Source organism: Coccinella septempunctata, chromosome X (assembly GCF_907165205.1).
Source record: "Coccinella septempunctata chromosome X, icCocSept1.1, whole genome shotgun sequence".
Taxonomy (NCBI): Eukaryota; Metazoa; Arthropoda; class Insecta; order Coleoptera; family Coccinellidae; genus Coccinella; species Coccinella septempunctata.
In genome coordinates, this window is record NC_058198.1 from 6,232,055 (window position 1) to 6,252,335 (window position 20,281).

General features: G+C 33.8%; 1 protein-coding gene across 3 annotated transcripts; it reads left to right on the forward strand.

Annotated features, from left to right (window-relative positions):
- The first annotated feature begins 59 nt into the window (after nucleotides 1–59).
- Nucleotides 60–15,088, forward strand: LOC123321559 (mid1-interacting protein 1-B). 3 transcript variants are annotated; one of them, XM_044909221.1, is made up of 2 exons: nucleotides 60–269; nucleotides 14,132–15,088. In XM_044909221.1, exons 1-2 carry the CDS (start codon nucleotides 226–228, stop codon nucleotides 14,688–14,690), a joined length of 603 nt encoding a protein of 200 aa, XP_044765156.1. In that variant the 5' UTR covers nucleotides 60–225; the 3' UTR covers nucleotides 14,691–15,088. The 3 variants fall into 3 exon arrangements, with proteins under 3 accessions (XP_044765156.1, XP_044765157.1, XP_044765158.1); XM_044909222.1 differs by lacking the exon at nucleotides 60–269 and adding an exon at nucleotides 10,931–11,074; XM_044909223.1 differs by lacking the exon at nucleotides 60–269 and adding an exon at nucleotides 11,484–11,508.
- The last annotated feature ends 5,193 nt before the right edge of the window (nucleotides 15,089–20,281 follow it).

The following is a 20,281-nucleotide window of genomic DNA, read 5'->3' on the forward strand; positions in this document are numbered from 1 at the left end:
TGATACTCCTGAGCCCCACTCTTACGATGCAGAGTTGACATACGTACCACAAATCAGAACGTCAGGGAGAAGTGTTTTGGGAGTCTACCAGGTAGCTTGTCGTTCGCAATCTGTATATCATCGATATCGACGTCTTTGAAAACAAACCCGCAAGAAGTGTTATCGTTTTCATACAAAAACAACGCGATTTTTCAGAAGAATTTTCCAATTGTGTCCAGCACCAAGATGAATTACTCAGAGAATATCACTGTCAGTCTGGAAAATAGCAGGTTAGTAGGTGGATTTCCACGAGTTTCCCTTGAGCTACTTCTTCGAATACAACCCTAACCTTGCAGAACCCCGAATAACGTTGGGGAAACTGGGGTCCTTTTTCAGATTATTCGGTCACCTTATCTATTGAAGAGAAGTTTCATTGAAATTTTTGTCTTATGCAATTCAGTTTTTGTACCTGATCCAAAATTTCTATTATGACCTACAATTCGAGTAGTTTGTTGCTTTCTTCAATTAGAGTGATAGTCTTTCGATTATTCCCAACTAGAATAATTAGAGTTGGCACATTTTGAAAACGTTTCACTTAATGAGTTCACATTTCATCAGCTGATTGTTGAAGAATGCGAATAATTTGATCGTTTTCCAGAGAATTCTACCCTTTGTAGGTGTTAATTAGTGTTCTTTCAAACGCTGGTTTCGTATGGGACCCCACCCCCACTTAACAATTATTAACCCTTTTTTACAATCGCGAATCTGAAAATTTATGTCTTTTAATATTGAGGAATTCCTTTGGAGGATGGATGAAACTTTTATTTTGCAATCAGATGAAAGGAGTATAAAAGGCGAGTTCAACGCTGTTCAATTCGCATTAAATCATGACATTCGTATCATGGTGTATGAGTAATATTGAATATATGAGATCATGTCCAAATAAATTCGGATTGATAAATCACTTTCCTCCCAAAATGTTTGGGATAGCTATTTTCATTCATTGATTTTTGTGTATGTGTATTTTTAGGATAATCGATGGAAATTAGAGGTCAGATACAAAGGTATATTGAAATCAATATTTTATTTCAGTTTGTGGGGATAGTTTGTTGATTATAGCGAAAGCATAGTTCGAAAAGTACATATTAGTTCAATAATTAAATAATTAATAAATTTAAACGTGTGCGAAGCAAAGTTCGAGGCCATACGTGGTATTTTTTCTTCTACAGTTTGTTTGTCTGCCGTGTAATTTCTACCAGGCTGCCTTACCAATGAAAACATTTCCTTGAGCAAATATTTCAATGGACGGTGTACCAAAACAACAACTACCAACGAGGTGAACGGCTTCGAACTTGTCGGGAATTGATGCATTTTGATTTCTGCCCGTTCCTCGTTTCTTTTTTTCAATTTTGCGTGTGCATTATCTACCCATCAAAACCTCGTTATCTTCTTCAACACTTGCCGTCTGATGGGGTTGATGAACCCAACGAAATTTGACCATTGGGTTCTATTGAAACCGCCCCATGCTTCAAGTCTAATAAAACTGATAACTGTACGTATTTCAAAAAATTTCGAAAAGTTCCTCAAACAGGTTATTTATTTTTTCGTTTCATCCCTATTGGTGGATAAATCTCTTTAAGTTCCTGAAAACAATCTGTTGATTTCAACAATTAGACGTAATTTGTCATAACACTCATTCGAATTTTCGAAATTTTGTCATTTTGAAAACTACCACTGGGTAATTTAAATTTTATTCCCCTATATTTCAGACAGGATGTCGCAACTAAGTGCCAAGATAAATTGAGATCATTTGGTATAAAAATGTATCCACTTGACCAATTTTAAGGGTTGAAAGTTGAGAAAATCATATTATTTCGAACTTCGAATGTCTATTGCCCCAGTAATAAACTTTGTGATCCTACAGCTCGTTGCCCCTAGGTTCTAAACTCTGAGGCATAATATGACTTGATATAAACACTAAAATTCGCTCGGTTTTTGTTATCTCGATTTTGTCGTGTTCGCCCTGGTGTTAATGACCCTGCCTTGTCCAAATATAAAAATATTGAAATGAACCCTTCATCATTTTTGATGATCGTGATCGTTTCAAAGGTCGGCACGTGTGTTATAAGTTATAAGTCAATTTTATTCTACATAGGATAGGTTCTGATTAATTGGGAAGATCTAATCAGTCATCAGATTGAGTAGACTTCAAATCAGCCGGTTGTTTTTCAGGTATTTACCAGATCACGCGTAGATCGAATGGATGATAGTGATTATGAAGGTCAAATATTTGTCCAGGACATCACTAACTTGTCTTCAAGAGTTTGTTGTACTGTTACGAAGTATAAGGCTGGTCCATTTTTTATTTGCGGAAAAATCCCGGATACAAAACAAAAAAGTCGTTTATGATCTTACCAATTTTTATACGCAAAAAATATCATAACCCCTCTTTAGATTTTCACAAACTTTTTCGTCATGGATATTTCATAAATCGCTTGAAATTATCTTTCTTTGGAGCATTTTTCTTCGCGATGAAATTTTGCAAATGGGACAATTTCGTACGATTTTCTCATTGCTATAAGAAAATCTACCCTTTTTTTCTGATGTAAAATAAGAAAACAACAAAACATTGTTAGCTCATTAAATTTCGAACAACATTCTGTCGACATTTTTGAAATATTAGTTCTTAATAGAACATTGATGTATCTTTTAAGTGTGTACAAACAAACCCTGAATGTTTTTACGAGACCTAATTATATTGCCAATAAACGGAATATACTCGAAATTGACAAAGGTATCGTTATTGCCGGCCATAATTTTGGAAGGTACTGTTACTAATCGTAGTAAATTCCAGCAAACAGTTACGTCACAAACTACCTTGAACACCCTATAAGTAGATATTTGTAAACTTTGTTTGTGCGGTAGTTTTCTGATGTGGAAAATGCTTCGAATTCAGATCTTCAAGCGAAAGAATCGTTGCTAATTTAAAATAATTATTGGTTCTTCACGTTCAATCGCTTCCTCAACGAAAATAATTTAGAACTGAAGGACCTTTGATGGGTGACCAATTGCTCAGCAATAGACAGCAGATACTACTACTGCTACTGTACTTATATATGTAGGTATCTAAGAATCCTCAAAATGAAAAATAATTATAAATTATGGATATCCATGTATATTATTCAATATTGAAATAGTGAACCAAAAATCATTTATTGTGTGACATCGTGAAAATTCATATCTAATATATTCTTTACTGGAAATTTTATACCAAAATGGAGATACTGTTTTATGTTGACACCCTGAGAGATTAATTATTTTAAACAAAATTCTTCGCCTAAATATATTATTTAAGTATGACGATTTCTTCATCAGCTTGTTAATTACTATAGGTGATAAATATGAATCGAAAAATCCACACAATGAGAATTAATTACAAATCATATGTATGTTTCCATGCTATCTGTTGCGGAAAATGAACTAATGAAATCGGGATTGTAATAAATCATTCCGAAAATGAAAAAAAAGTGTAATTCTACTCGCTATGAACAAAAACAATGGAATCGCCTGTATATGGTAACCGATTGAGTAATACTCCTAATGTTCTATTATAATTGTATATTCCGAGTACGAACCATTAGCCCAATCATTTTTTCAGATCGACAATACAATTCTTTATCAGGGGTCTATCGTTTAAACTGTCTATTTGCATCGGTATTACCCAAATTTGCACTACTTGATAAAGTGAAACGTTTTAACAACTCAATTAATAAGTTGTTGCTAGTAAAGGCAAATGTTAAGTATTTCGCATTTATGGAGGCCGTCCAATGTTCTCCCAACTATCAGGTTCTCTTTTCACAAATTCATTTTTAACGATTCTTACACACAATAGTTTGCTTTGGGTTCATTATTTCCACAGGTAGAATCAAAAACGAAAAAAACTCCCTACTGTTATTTTCGTTCTTTATGTTTTGAAACAAATAGATTTCATGGATTTCATGGATCCCCATGGGGGATCCATGTTTTTTTCGGAAATCATACGATTTATCACGAGGAAATTTGGTGAAAAAAAATTGCTAGACGACAATTGAGAAGGGAGTCATGAAAAAATCTCAAATCAGAAGTCTGTAGTCATTGCTATAATTTAATTTAACGCACAAGTTTCATTATATTTGTGGGGTAACTTCGAGAGATATATGGTGTTAAAAATCCTTGATTCAATCTTCAATTCTTCGATAAGGACGAACCCCTGAATTCACAGTTTTCATCTCACTGTTCAGAACTCGCAAATTCAAGAATTACCTTCAGTTAGTCGCTTTGTGTCGTAAAAAATAAACATGGACCTGCGTTACAACCTAATATGTTTAAGGATTTTAAGACTTTTTCTTTGGTGCTTGACCTTTCGATTCATCAAGGAAATATCACAGTTGCAACGTTATCGAGTTCCGTAAACCAATCTCAAATACTTTTCGAGGTGCTACTTTTCTCATGAAGACACCCTTTTAATTCTATCAATGCTAATAGCATATCAGTATGTCTGAAACAGAATTTTATATTTTGAGAAGATCATCAACAAATATTTTTTTATTATTAGTCTATGAGATTTACCAAGTGCGGTGACACGTTGAAGCAATTTCAATAAGAGGATTATAATAATACCTGATACTGAATGTGTTGAAACCAATTATGTTCAATAAAAGAACTTGAATAGTGGTGTTGTTAAAAAGGAAGGACTTTAAAAGCTCTCGAAAGATACATAAGAGATTTATTTTTATCAGACGGAAGATTGTCGTTATCGTTAAGGTTATTTATGTTTATTCAACCCTTACTTCAATTATTCATCGCTAACATAAACTAATGCCGCATTTTCCTTTAAACGAAAAAAAAATTAGTTGGGTATGATGAAATCCTGGAGCCAAATTTGGAGTATAGTTTGACCATTGGTAACATAAGGTTCGATTGATTTCCATGTGCAGTTACGTAAGAGATGACATAGTTAGATTGAACTTGAATAATACGTACGAAACATGATTAACACTTGTAGTATTTGCAATTCGGTATCAATATTCTGGGCCAGTGGTGAATGAAAATAGGAAGATAAGATGTGTTCCAAACAAAGCGGTGTGTATATTTTGCACTGCAGGGAAAATTGTACTTATTGCCTTCCTCAACAAGAAATATTGTCAGAAATGACCGATTTTTTGTTTTTTACCGAATATATTGAAAATAATTGATGAATTGTTTCATAGATCGGTGCATTTCTCAATGATAAAATCCAGAAAAATCTTCAAAAATACACCATTCACGAAAAATTCGTAATTTCAATAATATGACAGAAATGATAGACAATAACAACTGTGCGTAGGATGGTTTCTATTCAATGTGTAGAACTTTGGTATCTGGCAGACCTTGTCTATTTGAATTATATACGCAGGGCTTCTGAAAAAACAGATATGTTCATTTTGAAACTGAAACACAACAGGCAGAAACAGTCTTGCACATTGTTATATTATTTATGTATCGATCATTTCCCATATGATTATTAGTTCTGTCTGAAATTTATAAAGGTTATGAATTTCTGCAAAATGCTCTATTCTCAGAGTTTTCTTCGTATTTCCTCAGTGGAGAATGCACCGATATGGCTGCATTCATTCCAAGGCTATTTCAGTTACCAATCTACTACTGTTATATTGACTTTGAATCGATTGTTGCAAACACCTTCTAAATATTTGTTAGAATCTAAAAAAGTATTGATTTTTTACAATATTTCGTGTTGAAAAAACTCTACAAAGCGATTTTGCTGTGGTTAACACCGGAGTTTCCATCTACGAACAATTTTTTCTGAATGAAGTAGAAGTTATTCCTCATTAAAGTGCGAAAATATTGTTTGGTGGTTCGCCAAATGTTTGAAATAAAATCTCAATGAATTATCAGCTGTGAAACTCCTACCTTTTCAAGTCCGATTGTCACCAAACAAAATTTTTTCATTTTCGATCGACTCTTCTGGTCTAGTGAATTCAACTGTTTACGTGTGAATTTGGAAGCCAATGGTCCATTAGCCTCCTGAATTCATTTTTGATGAACAGGAAAATTTATCGTTACCATTCTTCAGAGCCTAATCTAGCGGCTAATGTACCTACTCCTGGAAAATAATGGGAATTTTACCGTTGCCAAATTATGGAAAATACGCAAGATAAAAAGCTCGCCTGTTTCTATCTCCACAAATGGAGGAAAAATTGGGTACTTTGTACTTATTGTTAGGGAATCTTGTCGCTTATCGAAGCATCCGATCCACTTATGTTTTGATGTCATCACGATCGCGATTATCCATTTCTGATTCGATCCATCCTCCATCGTGTTGATTTATTACAATAAATCAACATCTTGAAAAAAAAATACAGACATAACGCGTAGTGGACACCAATCCAAAGGTCGCCTTCCTATTCAGGTCAGACGTTAAGTCTTTTCATATACGCCATGAGAGAATTTCGTGATTAGATTACTGGATAATATTTTTCTGTTCTGACAGGTGTACCTTGCATGACTTCTGCCCGATATTGGTACTGAATTATTGATTGTCAGATAAATAATTCCATTTTTTATGGTGCAGTTATGTTAATTTTACGAGTTAGCTCACTTGATAACCAATTTAATGGCCAGAATTTCCGCGTAGAATTCATATTTGATTAGGACCAGAAGATTTGTAGAACGAGTCTGGTGCATTTAATATTTCTGAGCTTTTTCGCGAATAATACTTTGTTATTGTGGAGGAATTCGAATATGATTATGAGATTGATTAACTTCATCTTGTAATGCTGAATAAAATGCAAATTATACACGTGAAAAGTCCGGTATAAATGCTGATCAAGTCACCCCTTACATATTTCTTTCAAATATAGAAAAAATTAAGCGGAAAGCACTAAATTGAGCATCTCCCTCAAGATCTTCAGATATCAAAGATTATAGAGATAGCTAACTCTATATCTGTCGAACCTAGAGGTGACCTTACGTAGAGAAATATCGAATAAATTCTGTTTTATTATTGTCAGAGCACTCCTGGAATTCATAAAAGTTTTTTTCAGTTTTAATTTGAAAATAAACATTTGGAATATTTCGAAGAATTCGGAAATAATTAAGCTTTGTGCATATAATCAAAACACCTGATGAGCAGAAGTGTTTTCACTACATCGACACTTGAAAATCACCATATCATAGCATAAAATCGGAATAAAAAACATTAATTAATTGCACTCACATGAAGTGCAACACCAATTAATTGCCGATTCCAGATATTCTAAATAGAGTGCCTACTTTGTTGACAGCACAAATTAATACATCGTTTAAAAAAGTACATACATGGAATGTCCTAGGATGTCTACGCAATTGGTTATTTATCCTACGGTTTAATGTTCTCCAAAGTGAATTTTATGTTCACGAAGTAAATAAAGTCCATTGACGCGTTTACACGAAAATAATTGGGAGTAACTAGAAACAATTTTTTTTCGCGAGTACTACCCGAACGAGTAAGCTTCTGTTGAATAAGCATATTGAGAATGAAGGCCTTAATGACCTGAAGAAATCTGGATGGAAAACTTGGGGATGTAACCCAAAAATACTGCTATGGATATACGTCATGATTGTGAGACCTATGATCCCCCATATGGGGTAATAGTTTGGCATGCCAGAAGTCTTATGATGATGATAGATGATATCCCTTGAAGCTATCCTAAGAATAACCAGAGAAGGTACGGGTGATAAGAGAAGAGGAATCAATGAATTTGGCAAGAATAACAAGATCTGTTTCCTGGGTTCTTGGTCACTGAGGCAGTCCATCGATCTGACAACAAAGGGGTGATTGGTTTTTAGTTGACAAGTTCGAATCTCAGGTCTCGGGTGAAAATTGATGACCCTTCGCAGCTTTTTCTCGCCTCATATTCATTTTTATGATTTTTTTGATATCAATGAATATAAAAAGTTATAAGCCACAAATCAGTGACTTCTCAAAGCAGTCTCGATCTGAGGTGCAGTGATAGAGATTCTATTCTCTAAAACGAGCTCATTAATGGACCCAAATAATTGAACGACTGCTCTCGATCAATTGTTCTCACAATTATTTATGGTGACAAGCTGCTGTACATAGATGATAGTTTCTTAACGCTGTTCAAAAGTTTCACGGTCAAGAATGAGAGGTAAAAGCGAATTGTTCAGGTGTAGCACCTGTGATGAGAAAGGGGAATAATAGCTTTCATCATTTAATCCGTCTGCAGTGTTCGGGTTCAAAGTCCATCACCAGCCCGTGATCAAGATATCGAGGCAATCCTCAAAATCGCAGTTATCAACGTTCGCTGATGGTGGAGCAAAGTCCAAAAAGTCGGGGACGACCTGAGGCAGGTTTTGGATTCGAAGAAGTCCAAAGAGATCTGCTTGTTTTTCTTGGAACCTCCAAGAAAACGTTGCAAATTCCACACAGTCATCATTCATCAGTTAATATTTGCTATATACTCTTCACATTCACTTCCGTATGAAAATTAAACATTTTAGATTGTTGGTATTGATGTTTGGAAGACACCCAATAGGGGATGATTCAATTTTAACCCAAATTTCTAAATTTTCGTTTGTCTCGCTGGTTTTCTTTGCTGTAAACGTCGAGTTTTCAGTATATTTGGATCAATGAATAGGATTCTTCAATTTTCAACCCTCAGAATCAGAAGATTGGAGCTAAAAGCTAGGAGCATTGTAAGAAAATGAGAGTTGAGCCTGTGTAGTCGACTGACTAATTTTTTCTTAACCTTCTCTGAAAATAATGAACTAAAATCGATCTCCTACATAAAAAATTCGATTTTGTATCTTAATTAACAGTGAATTCATATTGAATACTGTCAAGTGAACGCTTCGATTCAGTGTCAATATATTGAAAAGATACCTCGAAATTCCACAGAAAAAAAGATTTAACTATTAATATATGGACATCTTGATACCATTTTGAATAATTCCAATTATTGAATAACGAATATGACCGGAAACCGTTTCCTTGGACAATTACAGGTCAAATATTTACCTGAATTAACCTCGAATCTAATTATACACGAGAACAATGGCATAACTGACTATCATTTTACAATTGCGTAAAGAAGTCGATCGATTTTAATTGAATTCCAATCTAATGGAATTATTCTGCAGATTGTCGTCGGTTCTGAATAGTCCGAATCTGTAATATTTGGGAATTAGCATAATTCGATATGGTATCGAAGCGATTACACGTGAAGATAATGAATAAACCATTGGAAACGAGCATTAAAAAAATTTGTTTCAAGTGGAATTTTTCCACTTTTCGAAAAACTGATGAAAATTTGTTTAGAAATCATTCATGTCAGAACTCCTAAATTCTTCCCAAGAAGCCCCAAACTATACACAAAACAAAGTATATTCCAGCATCTGAAGTACAAGGAAGAAGAAAATTGTTGTTTGCATAGCTTCTTCCTGCAAGCACCAAAAGCAGTTTTTGTTGCATTACAAATAATATCGAAGCAATATGAAGGATTGTCATAGTTCTTCCAAAAATGTCTGAATAAGAAACACAATTCATGAGAATAATTCCTATCATTTTTAATTTCTTGCCTGATGAAGGAATCTGATCTAAGCTTACATAATTGAGTTCTTCAATCATTCACGAAGATTCGGAAAATTGCTTCTGACAAACAATGTAAAACTTCTAACCCAAAAGCGAGGTTTTTTACATTGTCTGCTCATATTGTAGGAGGAGGGGGATTATGATTTTTTTCTATTTAATATACCAAAGAAAAAATTCAATTCCTCATAATGTTATCGACAAGAATAAACTAAATATTATATATTGTTCCATTGTGAACGAATATACCACTGTTACATTCCATAGTGTTTCAAGGAACCTCATTTAATTAGAAATCACTGTTGATAACAGAAAATTAACCTATTGCCTGCAATGATCACAGTGTCCCACGTAAAAAAAATTTCTGAACGTTATCAATGCCGAAAAATAATTTTTATTCACATGAGTATTATGGGATTGAAATATCCCCTTGTAGAAAATTATTATGATCGATTATCACGTAGCTTTTTTCCTTTATTTATTACAAATTTGAGGATGGCTCTTAGTTAACAAAATGTTTCCGGAGACTGTGTATCTTTCTTAAAGGCAACATATATTTCATCACAGATTGGTACTGAATGTAAACCTATGTCATCATAAAATCATACGGTCAATGTCAACAGAAAGATTCATCATTTTCCATTGTTTCCTTTGTTGTTCAAAGATCGAAATTAATATAAAAATGTGCATTGCATCAAAATGGAAAACTGCAAAGTTCGAAACGTTCTCAAACATATATTTCACATCAAGTATATTCCAGGCAGTTTTGCTCAATCATTTCTAAATATTCACAATCTAGCACTGAAAAAACTAACCATTTTCAAAGCACTGTAGGTTGTACACCCCATTAGACTAGGGGAGATTTCTTGAAGACAAAATGATTTGTTTCTCTCCTACAAAACAACAAAATTGGGGTTGAAAATCACTATCAGTTATTCAATAGTATATAGTTGAAAATATTCAATTTTCATCCTTGTAATTCATTTTTCAGAATGTTATAGTATTGAATGAAAGAATGTGGTATATTATTATCTAAGATAGGTAACATAGGGAATTGTGTGATTCTTAAATTACACAAAATCCCTAGTTTCAGTCTAGACCAAAAAATTGGTAAATATTTCCATTGTTGAATCTGTATCTGAGCTCTGTTTTGTAAACTTTATGCTTACCTAAAGATTTGGGAATTCCGTCTGATCTATCTTCGTATTGCCAGAAAGTTAGTTGGTCTATTATCTCCTAAACAGCGTATTCCTCAAATCCAGGTCCATAGGTAACATAATTAGCCAGGTGTAGGTAGATATTTCCACTCGAAAAAGATGATATTTTAATTTATACATTTTTATCTATTCAGTCATTCCCATATAAGCTATCGCACTGAGCGAACTTCAGTCATTTCGTGTTTCGGTTTGCTGCGGTGAACATCGTCTTTTTTGGTTTTCAAATTCATTCAATAATGGAGTCACCGAGGTAGGTGTCAAAATGTCAAATGTTATGCGATTTTTCCGGTTTTTATTTTTTCTTCGGTTTGGTGGAGTTAAGTGATAACAAAAAAACTTAGTGAAATGATCTGCTCGTGATCGATGTGATTTAATGGATTATTTCATAAGGCAATTCCAGAAACGAGATAGCAACAACGTTGTTAATATGCTGTCCTGGGTTCTTCAAAACCGCGCTAGTTACGAAATTTAACATTCGAATTATTCTACGTATAAACAAAAATTGAGCAACAAGAACGAATTCCATCTAGGAGTTTGTAAATAACCTTTACGTGTTCATGTTACTCATCCTTATTTTATTTTTCGTACGCCAAAATCAGGTTGTATTTAGCAGTTGGTGAATTTTTATGTTTTGGTACTGTGATCTGCATCATTTTTTATTTTACGCGATAGTAAATATGAAATGTAGGTTAAAACTCTTTATATTATGTCATTCGTTATTGCGGTGTTCTAGATTTCTTATTCGGTATAAACAAAATCGAAATTCTTTACTGATACTTCATTTCACTTGGGAATTATTTTGTTATTGTTGAAACTGAGAAATATTTGTCAAATATTTTTCTACGTTGTTAAATGATAATGATAATTCGGAGGAAAATTTAAATAATTGGATTCACTTTTTTTTAATTTCGTTTATGTGGCTCAACATTCAGCGTAATTTTTTCAAATAAAAAAAGTTAATCCTATTCAAAATATTGTAACCCTTCAAAATATTTTTCCCCATTTTATAAATTTGAAATTAGTTCCACAGCAAGCTATTTGAAAAGTGGTTGTTTCAAAATTAAAATTTATCAGTAAAAATAAATCATTCCTAACTCGAAGATAACTGGTACTTCTCTTACTGTTTTATTCCACATGAATTTTGAAAGTTTAATTTATCATGTTGATACTTCATACTACAGAGGGCATGAATCTAAAGTACATTTTTCGAAAATTCGAGCGTTTAGGAAATGAAACCGATCGAAATCTTCTGACCTCTCTCATATTTCTGTAGTAAAATTCGACCTTCTAGGTTATCAATCATTTATTTCAATTACCATTCGTAATGTACATCATGTCAGATCAATTTCAAATCAATTAAGTTTTTTTCAGAAATAATTATTTACACTTGAAGCTCGTTCCCGAAATTCTTGCCATATTTTTGATACGTAAACATGCAAATTAGAAAGTTCATAGAAGATTCATTTCTCCTCTCTATCATCGTCAACAGTTTGGTTTAATTGACAACTAGAAATATTAATTATCTCAATAAATTGACATGAAGATTTTCATTATGATTTGATTAGATTAATTAAATTCACCACACTTTTTCAATCTCTAATTGGTAATAATTACGTTATCGAATTCGTTGTAGATGTAATGGGAGTAATTTTAGTGAAAGAGTTTTGATATGCTGGAAATGGACAAAACTCGTGTTTGCTTTATTGCTTTTGGGTGGGGACAATGAGAAACTCGTGTTATGCTTCAATTTTCTCATAAAAACTATTGAAATAGTGTTAAATATTATATTGCCTTTGGATATTTTGAGAAAATCGATTGCGACCAGCAAAGAATGCTTGTGAATCGAAATAACTCCATCAAATATGTTTAGGGTGGATCAACTGCGTGTTGGTTTCAATCGAAAGTAGAAAATACTCTTGTTGCTTAAAAAATTCATGGATTTTTCCATGGCTCATGGCTTCCTTCACGTTTCGACATCGGGGCTTGACTCAAAGCTAATGATGAAGTTAGAACACGAAGGTATAGGGGTTGAATCGCTGGTTTTACCCGTCGAAAGATCGATGACCCCAATTTCGATTTTACGGTCTCATGGTTTTGTTCTAGAAGCCGGTAATTTTTTTTCGTCCATCTTCACGGACATTCGAAGCGGTTAAGTTCCGTACAACGCAGTTTGTGTTCGTATTCAAATAAGGTACTAAAACCTCCGTTTAATTCACGATCAGAAAATTTTCCAGATTATATAATTCGTCTTGTGTACAGCCTTGATTCGCTGTGTTCGTCATACTTCTTGGAATTGATTGAGGAGGGGAAAATTTGGCCGGAAAATTTTTTGAGGTCGGAAGGAATGTGAAAGGGTTCGGAGTTGACCGGTGGGGCCTGTAGGTTCGTTGTTTTCTTCGTTACCTGTCTAGCGTCCCGAAGAACTGGTTCGTTGACGTAAAAAACCCACGGAATGTTTTGGGGGTTTTTCCATTCGCTCGGACATGATGATGATGGTACCGTTGGCCCACGGCCTCCAATTAATTAATATTATTTTTTTCCTCGGACCATAACAACAACAATAACAGCAGAATCGATTTTTTTCCGCGGACATTCAGGTCGATAACATCTCATTGTTATGTATATGCAAGAATCGTTTTTTGCGAACGTGGGAGACTTGAAATACACATATCAATTATTTTGTTTTTCGGCTATTATGAATTTTTATATTTAACAATTTTTTTTCGGTGGACAATTCGATTCTCCGATAGTTTTTGCTTGATTCTCATCGTTTGTTTTTTAAATTGAAACGTCTTGGAAAAAATTAATTGTTTACTAAACTCCCACATCTTGGCTAGTGGAAAATAACCGCCAAATCGATTTTTTTTTTCAATATCCCACAATTTGGTTTCAATACAAAGTCATGAATTCAGTTTCAACCCTTAGTGGGACTCAATTCGATCATTTGCTGGCACTAGATTGAAATATTAAGGGCAGTTTCGTTATTTTCGTTTATTGAAGACTAAATCTGTCCTCCTTCAGCCTTATTCCAAGAGTTAATTTCATTTTGCTGATAAATAAAAAGGTAATTCATTCCCAGAATCAAATTGTTCGAGAAAAAACCAACAGATTTAAAAAATTCTCATAACAAATCAACCTTGGAGTTGAATTCTAGTATGACAGTATAATACAGTTTATTTGCCTTATTCTGGAGTCTTGGGATATGCAATGATCACTTGTTTTAATGTCAATTTCGATGCTGAATGGAGCTTTGTGTAAAATTCGTACAGAACGAGCAAAATTCTAACAGATTTTTTTCTTCTTGCAGGAATAGCTTGAGAAGAATCGTCCGGTACGATGAGACGGAATTTTCCAACCACAGCATATTGCACGTGATGGATAAGTTCGTAAAGAGCGTGAACACGATGGACGAGACCATCCTGGTGCCCTGCAGGCTCATGGACCTGAAGGTTGGGGACGAGAACGACCCCGTCATCAAGGACTGCAGCAGCCGCACTGTGAAGGAGCTGCTGAGGTCCGCAGATCTGTACAAGGTGTACAACATGATCCACGACGTGAAGGGAGACCTGGTTTGGGGCCGTGAATCCAGCATATCCACCGGCAAACGGCAAGGACACGTTAGACGCCCATCTACAGCTAGTGTAGCTTCCAGCAGTTCGCTGAACAGCGATAGCGAATCAGATGGAGGCACCGAAACCGATTCTGGAATCGAGGAAGTCCAGGATGTCAACTACGCGAATAGAACTGAATTGGTCACGTCAGATTTCAGGATGCATCTGGCAGGACTCACCAACTCTCTCAAGCAGATGACCGAAGCTGCACAATACCTAACCTCCCGTTATCAACACGACATTGGCGGTCCTTAATTGTAATCTCCTCGATTTATCGATAGGTAATTTTTTTAAATATTATTGTGTGCAAACGGTCAAGTTTGGGTGTTTTTAAACTGTGATTGAGCGGGATAGTGGAGGAAACGGAATCTGTCATTTTGGTATCTTCCCACTTGGACTGCTCATTTGTTTCTCTATATTGTTATTTTATTTATTTCTGTTGTATGAAATGATATTATACAACCAATAAAATATTTTCCTTATCGAATTAGTTTTTTCTTTTTTTTTTCAATCGAGCTTATGACATATCGAGAATCAATAAATAGAACTTTTATTTTAGATTATGTCCTATTGAAAACTAAAATGTTAAACTATTATTTATCTGTATTATATGAGAAAAAATTGTAAGTAAAATAAAATATTTTCTTTATCGATCTCTTGTTTCAATTATTCCCAAAATGAATTCACTGTTTGTTGACTCAAGATCCCCAAGATGGTTAGCAGAAAAATATACGAATTTGTCCATTATCCAGTCCTTCATGATAGAAAATGAAAGAAACTCTCAAGATATTCTGCTCAGCATCCCAAAAATCCTGCGGACAAACAAAAAAGTTCAAAGCATGAATTTTTCTTGAAGCCTCTCATGAGGTTTTCTCTAACAACATCTGAAAAACGAAAAATACGTTACATAATTTGCCACTTGACCCACATCCCTTTTTCAAAAACTAGAGTGACTAGTTCTGGATGCTAGGGGGGTGAAAAATATGGCAGGAATTCTTGAAGTGGGGTATGATTTATTCAAATCAATGAACTCGTTGAATTTTTCCTATAGACTGTGACTGTAGACATAATTTTGTTCAAAAAATCAATGCTTTACATACAGCATTTCCTCCAAATTATCCAACTATTAGTTCTTCTGGATTATTATATTGTAGACGAATATATATAAACCTCCACATTGTTTTCCCTGCCAAAGCACAAAATATTTTCAAAATTAGCATTTTTCAAGCATAGATATTCATTATTAAAGAATATATTCGATTATTCTTTCATATTTTTTTCCAAATGCTTATTCCAAAATATATTTGAGGAGCTTGAAACTTTTATTCACCCTGTTATTTGAATATATCGTAACCTTGATCAAGTGGGAAAAGTACCTACTGTAGTTTTTACGAAATCCAAAGGGACAAAGGAGCATATGCATCTAAAAGTGAAAGAATTACATTATCTTGTAAATATGAAATGTGACAATGACCCTAGGGCCTCTTACTTAATTCCAAAGGAGTCAACAATAAAACTGGAGTAATGAAAATTTCGAAATTTTGTATTTAATGGAACAAGAATTTGCGAAATATGTTTATTGACTTGATCCTTGTGTATTGAAATAATAGATATAAATATATTCAGTTGCGGAAACGTTTACCCCCATAAGTACTGGCGGGTAAGAAGTTTCTTGAACTTGCTATCTTTATTTAAACTTAAGACGAAATATTCTCATATTTGTTAAGTTGTACGCTTAAATTAGCAATGAAAATCAGCACAACTCAATTATTTATAAAAGAAAATACCACGACGTGACATCTCTATTTGAAAAGCTGTACTGATTCAATTATTTATACATAGCAGATATTTTCAAGGTGCGTTAACTGTACTTTGAATTTTTCATATGATTTTTGCGTTCATACGAAGATTTTTCTAGATTTGAAACAGATAAAAAAAAACTTAAACGGAAGAGAACACTCCTGCCACCTATTCGAGGATGGACGAATTGAAAATCCAGGTACCTTGAAGATGCATTCAACGTTTCATTCATTGGGTGCGATCAATATAAAGAACTAAGGGAAACACTCGACAGATGGATTTAGAACGACTTAGAATGTTATAATAATTATCTGCATCTATTTTGCAATCTAACTGTTATCATTGGGTATTTATATTTTATTTGTTTTATATTCAATTGCCTGATGAAGGAGTATGATATATGCTGCGAAATGCAAACGTCACATTGATTCATTTGATCATTCATATTATTTGAAGCAACATTGCTTTCGACTTATACTGTCTAACGAGGGGGTACTTTCTTAAAACAATATTTTCTTATTTATTTCAGATGTAGGGAGAGAAACCCCAAAAAAGGTTAAAAAAAAGCTATAATTATTCCAAATGATACTTTATGTAAGACTTTTCACTCCATGAGTCTAGCTCAAATAGTTTTCTTCGAAATTTATTCTACGATAAATCATATTTGTGCACATTTTTGACTTCTACCCTTTCCCTGTTACTACAATCAGCTGATTAAGGGTTAGTTGAAAGTTACGCTATGGTCAGATTTTGTTTTAAACTGTAGAATAACAACCTAGTAGATTGAATTGTTCGGGAGAAAATTGAATCGAAATAATTATCAATGCGACTTAATGAAGGAAACAGTACCTCGTATAAATAGGGTCAATGTTCTCGAGCTGATCCCCAAAGATCCCAAACAGTGACCGGTGCATCTCCCCTCGTGATATTATGTAAATGCCTCCTGTAAAAATGAGTGGCCCATCTTTACCTGCCTTAACTATAGCGGAGAGCATACGGCAGATTGTTTTTTGTAACCTCGTTGAATAGCTATCCCATAAAGTTTGACCTAAAGGGTTGATGTAAAAAATCTGGCGGAAAAAAATGATTTTAAATTTTGTGAGAACGCAGAGCGCGGTCGAGTTAGATAGGTGAAACCACTTGTTTTTTCTACCTCACGGTTGAAGTAGTTTGAATCTGTACCGTGAACGGGATCTGGTCCCTACTGCGATGATCTTGAATATCTTGTCTTTGACGAAAAAAAACAAGGAATTATTCCAGGTTCTTTTGCGTTTGTTCTTAAAGAATTATCATAAATTAAAGGTGCGTGGAACAGGAATGACATTTGCTCCTTGCGTTTCATGGGAATCTTTTTTTTGCATCAGGGATAATTGGGAATATGGATGATTTTTTCAGGATAACTTTTTTCTAGATGCTCCATTCAAAATAGTGTATTTTTAACTAAGGATAAGGAATTCAGACTTATCCTATTCAGCCTCCTTCTCTGGGTACACATACTAATTTAGGTTCAATATATACAATATACGAGGTGTCCCAGAATGAATGTTGTAGTCATATCAGAAGCTTTGGATATATTTGAAAAAATTCAAATTTTTTTCAAGATAACGATTTTTGCCAGACTACCCACACTGCTTTCCTGTATGAATAAATTAAATAATTTAAATAAATACCACTGTTACAAATATATTTGGTATATGATGTACTTTATGGAATATGGAATATGCCAATAGATGAGCAGAAATGCTAATGAAGACCTGTAGTAGTTTTTCGGGAAAAAATCTCAACTTCAAGTTCCATCAGGTGCAATTCGAGAGAAAATATTGTTGAATTTTCAATATTTTATTATTGTTATGAAGATTCATTGTATCATTTTGAAAACTTTGCCTTTTTTCGCATTTCATGATGAAATTTGGAGTTTGGATCTTTTTTCTCGAAAAATTGCAATTACTTGCTGCATATATCGATGGGTTTACGATATACTTCAAAAAGGATGTCGGTATTTGAAAAGTCAACGTAATGAGGCAAAAATCGTTGTTTTGCAAAAGATTTTGACGGGAAATATATTTTTTTGTTTTTATTCATCCATTTTGAGACAACCTGCACAAGACATATAATTTCAGAAAAGAGATAATTAAATTAATTGAAATTGCTACTTAGTTACTTGAATCGAGTGCTGTATGAGAAAGTTCCTCCAAGATTTTGGTTGAACCAATTCCAACTACTGATAACTAAGAGATAAAACATGATAAAAAAATTTGAAAGTATTTCAGCTAGTTCCATAATATTCTGGAAGAATATTGTCAACATGAAACATTTTACTGTATAAGATTTGTTTGATTAATGGAATGCAGAAACGCATTTTTATAGTTGTTACTCGGTATCCAAATTCGAGAAAACTTACAGTACATAACTGTCCATAAACGCAATATTTACGTGAATATTGTCACCTCATTATCGGCTATTTCAAATTCATTTCCTTTTGTTTATTTCGAAAAATGCTTTTCAAGTTATTGAAATACTGTTTTCATTACCCCGTTGTATACTGAAACTTTTAGTAATTTTTACTTTTTCGAATTCAACATATTCAAATATATCCATTGAGACCTGTTGATTGTTTTTCAAATTTGCATAAAAAGTCGAATTTGATTCTGCGACATCGGAGAATATGCATATAACATGCGTTCTTTCGTATATATAATGACTCAATTATACCTGCACTTTTTGTTGCGAATTTTTAGGTAATAGATGTGGTCAAATATGAAAGTACCCTATAATTTCGAAACACACAAAAATGCCCAATTGTGTTTTAAGTACTCCGTGGCGGGTCGTTCCCTACATTTAAAAAGACATTCACGAATCCCTTGAGCATATAATTCAAACATTTATAGAAAGAAAAAAAATCCGTTCTCTTCAAATAATGTCTCCACTATATTGGCAGCTTTTATTAAATAGAGTGCAGAGATCCTCTAGTTATTATTTCTGTTTTAAATGAAATAATCGCCGAATCAGTATCACTTGTATATCACACATTCGAAAAATTGTTTCAAATGTGTTATTTTTCTGTCTTCTCTGGATTTATTTCTGGTATTATTGTTTTTTTAACTGTTTTTTACCCTTGAAATGGAATCTTTTGAAATAAAGTGTCTCAGAGAATGAAAAAATAAACTAGTCACAAATCTGGACCACAGCAAGGTTCATAAGGTTGGAAATATCTACTGCATGAAAATTCAGCAAACATAAAAATCAAAAAACGCAATTTTCTGCTTCTTAATAACAAGGCAAATATACCCTCTTATCTACTAAGTTCGTTTTTCTTCCGAATGATGAGAAAATTAACAAGGTGAAAAATTATCATTTCATGATCTTGGTTGGATATCATCTTTCATGAAAATTGATCAGAGAGAAATTCCAGAGAACACTATCAAGTTTTTTCACCAAGAAATAATTTATGCAATATCGTCCAACGAAGGGGTTGCTTCCCTCAAAGGTGCGCTTTCATTGTTATATTCTCTACAGCCTCAAACAATGTGAAAGATGAAACACCGAATACTGATTATCTTAGCTGTAACGGTCGTTGTCTTTTTAAGTTTAATCCTTAGGGAATTAAGAATGAGAATTCTCACCCTGCTAGTAGGGCTGGTCTAGTATTCTCCTTTTAATAATAGGGTAGTTACACCTAACCGTTGTGCTTCTCAGGTATTGGTTAGACTTGGTCCATTCGAAGTTAAAAGCATCCCGTTTCGTTTTATTGGTCACGTTTTTCTACCTAAGCTTCGAGGGTTGTACTTTCTCGTAGAGTCGTTTCATGTGCGAAATTCGAACTTTGCATTGTCAAATTTTTAGATTGAACAAGTTGTTGAGGACAAGATAGATGAATCAAGTTTTTCCACTACCGGTTTTCTTGTATTTCATTCGTCCTTTTACCTGTTTCTTAGTTTCATGCACTTGTCCTGCTTTACTATCGTTTTCTTTTGTGCTGCATTCAATAGTGGATCGAGTCGATGTTGTAATAGTGACTTTTTTTGGAATTCCCAGTGGGATAATCC

Coding starts and splice junctions, on each gene's coding strand:
- LOC123321559 (XM_044909221.1), top strand. CDS start 226: ATGAATTACTCAGAGAATATCACTGTCAGTCTGGAAAATAGCAG. Junction 270..14,131: donor GTCAGTCTGGAAAATAGCAG/GTTAGTAGGTGG, acceptor TTCTTCTTGCAG/GAATAGCTTGAGAAGAATCG.